The sequence below is a fragment of the Eimeria mitis genome, genomic scaffold, assembly GCF_000499745.2.
Source record: "Eimeria mitis Houghton genomic scaffold, Emh_scaff4670, whole genome shotgun sequence".
Lineage (NCBI taxonomy): Eukaryota > Apicomplexa > Conoidasida > Eucoccidiorida > Eimeriidae > Eimeria > Eimeria mitis.
Window position 1 is genome coordinate 4,291 of NW_013572975.1, and position 558 is coordinate 4,848.

The 558-nt window shown below is 52.5% G+C and overlaps 1 protein-coding gene across 1 annotated transcript in view; it reads left to right on the forward strand.

Moving 5' to 3' along the window:
- EMH_0076940 (uncharacterized protein) overlaps positions 1-141 on the forward strand; it is a gene marked incomplete at both ends in the record, with an annotated part of 1,147 nt that extends 1,006 nt beyond the window's left edge. The window contains one exon of the mRNA XM_013499786.1: positions 1-141. Within this exon, the coding sequence (XP_013355240.1) occupies positions 1-141 (141 nt within the window).
- Positions 142-558: the final 417 nt, after the last annotated feature.

Below are 558 nucleotides of genomic sequence, written 5' to 3' on the forward strand. Positions count from 1 at the left end.
CAACAGCATCACCACCACCACCACCACCAGCAGCAACAGCATCACCACCACCACCACCAGCAGCAGCAGCACCACCACCACCAGCAGCAACAGCAGCAGCAGCAGCAGCAACAGCAGCAGCAGCAGCAGCAGCAGCAGTAGGACTAACAGGGGTATGGGTGTGGCGTGTATGGCGTCATAGATAAGGGAGGGGGAGGCTTGGGTGTATACGGAGAGAGCAGAGTAAGAATAAGTAGCAGCAGTTTGTATTTTTTGTTGAGGGTTTAGGGTTTGTGTGTGTGCTGTTTTATATTTTTTTTTTAGGGTTTGCGTCGATAGAATGAGCTCCCCATACACCCGGTTCCTCAGCTGTATATGCAGGTGCTCCTCGCTGCCTGCTTCACTGCACCGCGATGGTTTTGTATATAATATTTTTGTTTCTGTCTCTGTCAACTCTATGCTTCTATCTGCTGCTGCTGCTGCTGCTGCTGCTGCTGCTGCTCCTGCTGCTGCTGCTGCTGCTGCTGCTGATGCTGATACTGCAGCAAGAGTACCGGTAGCGAGGACTTCTCCTGCTGC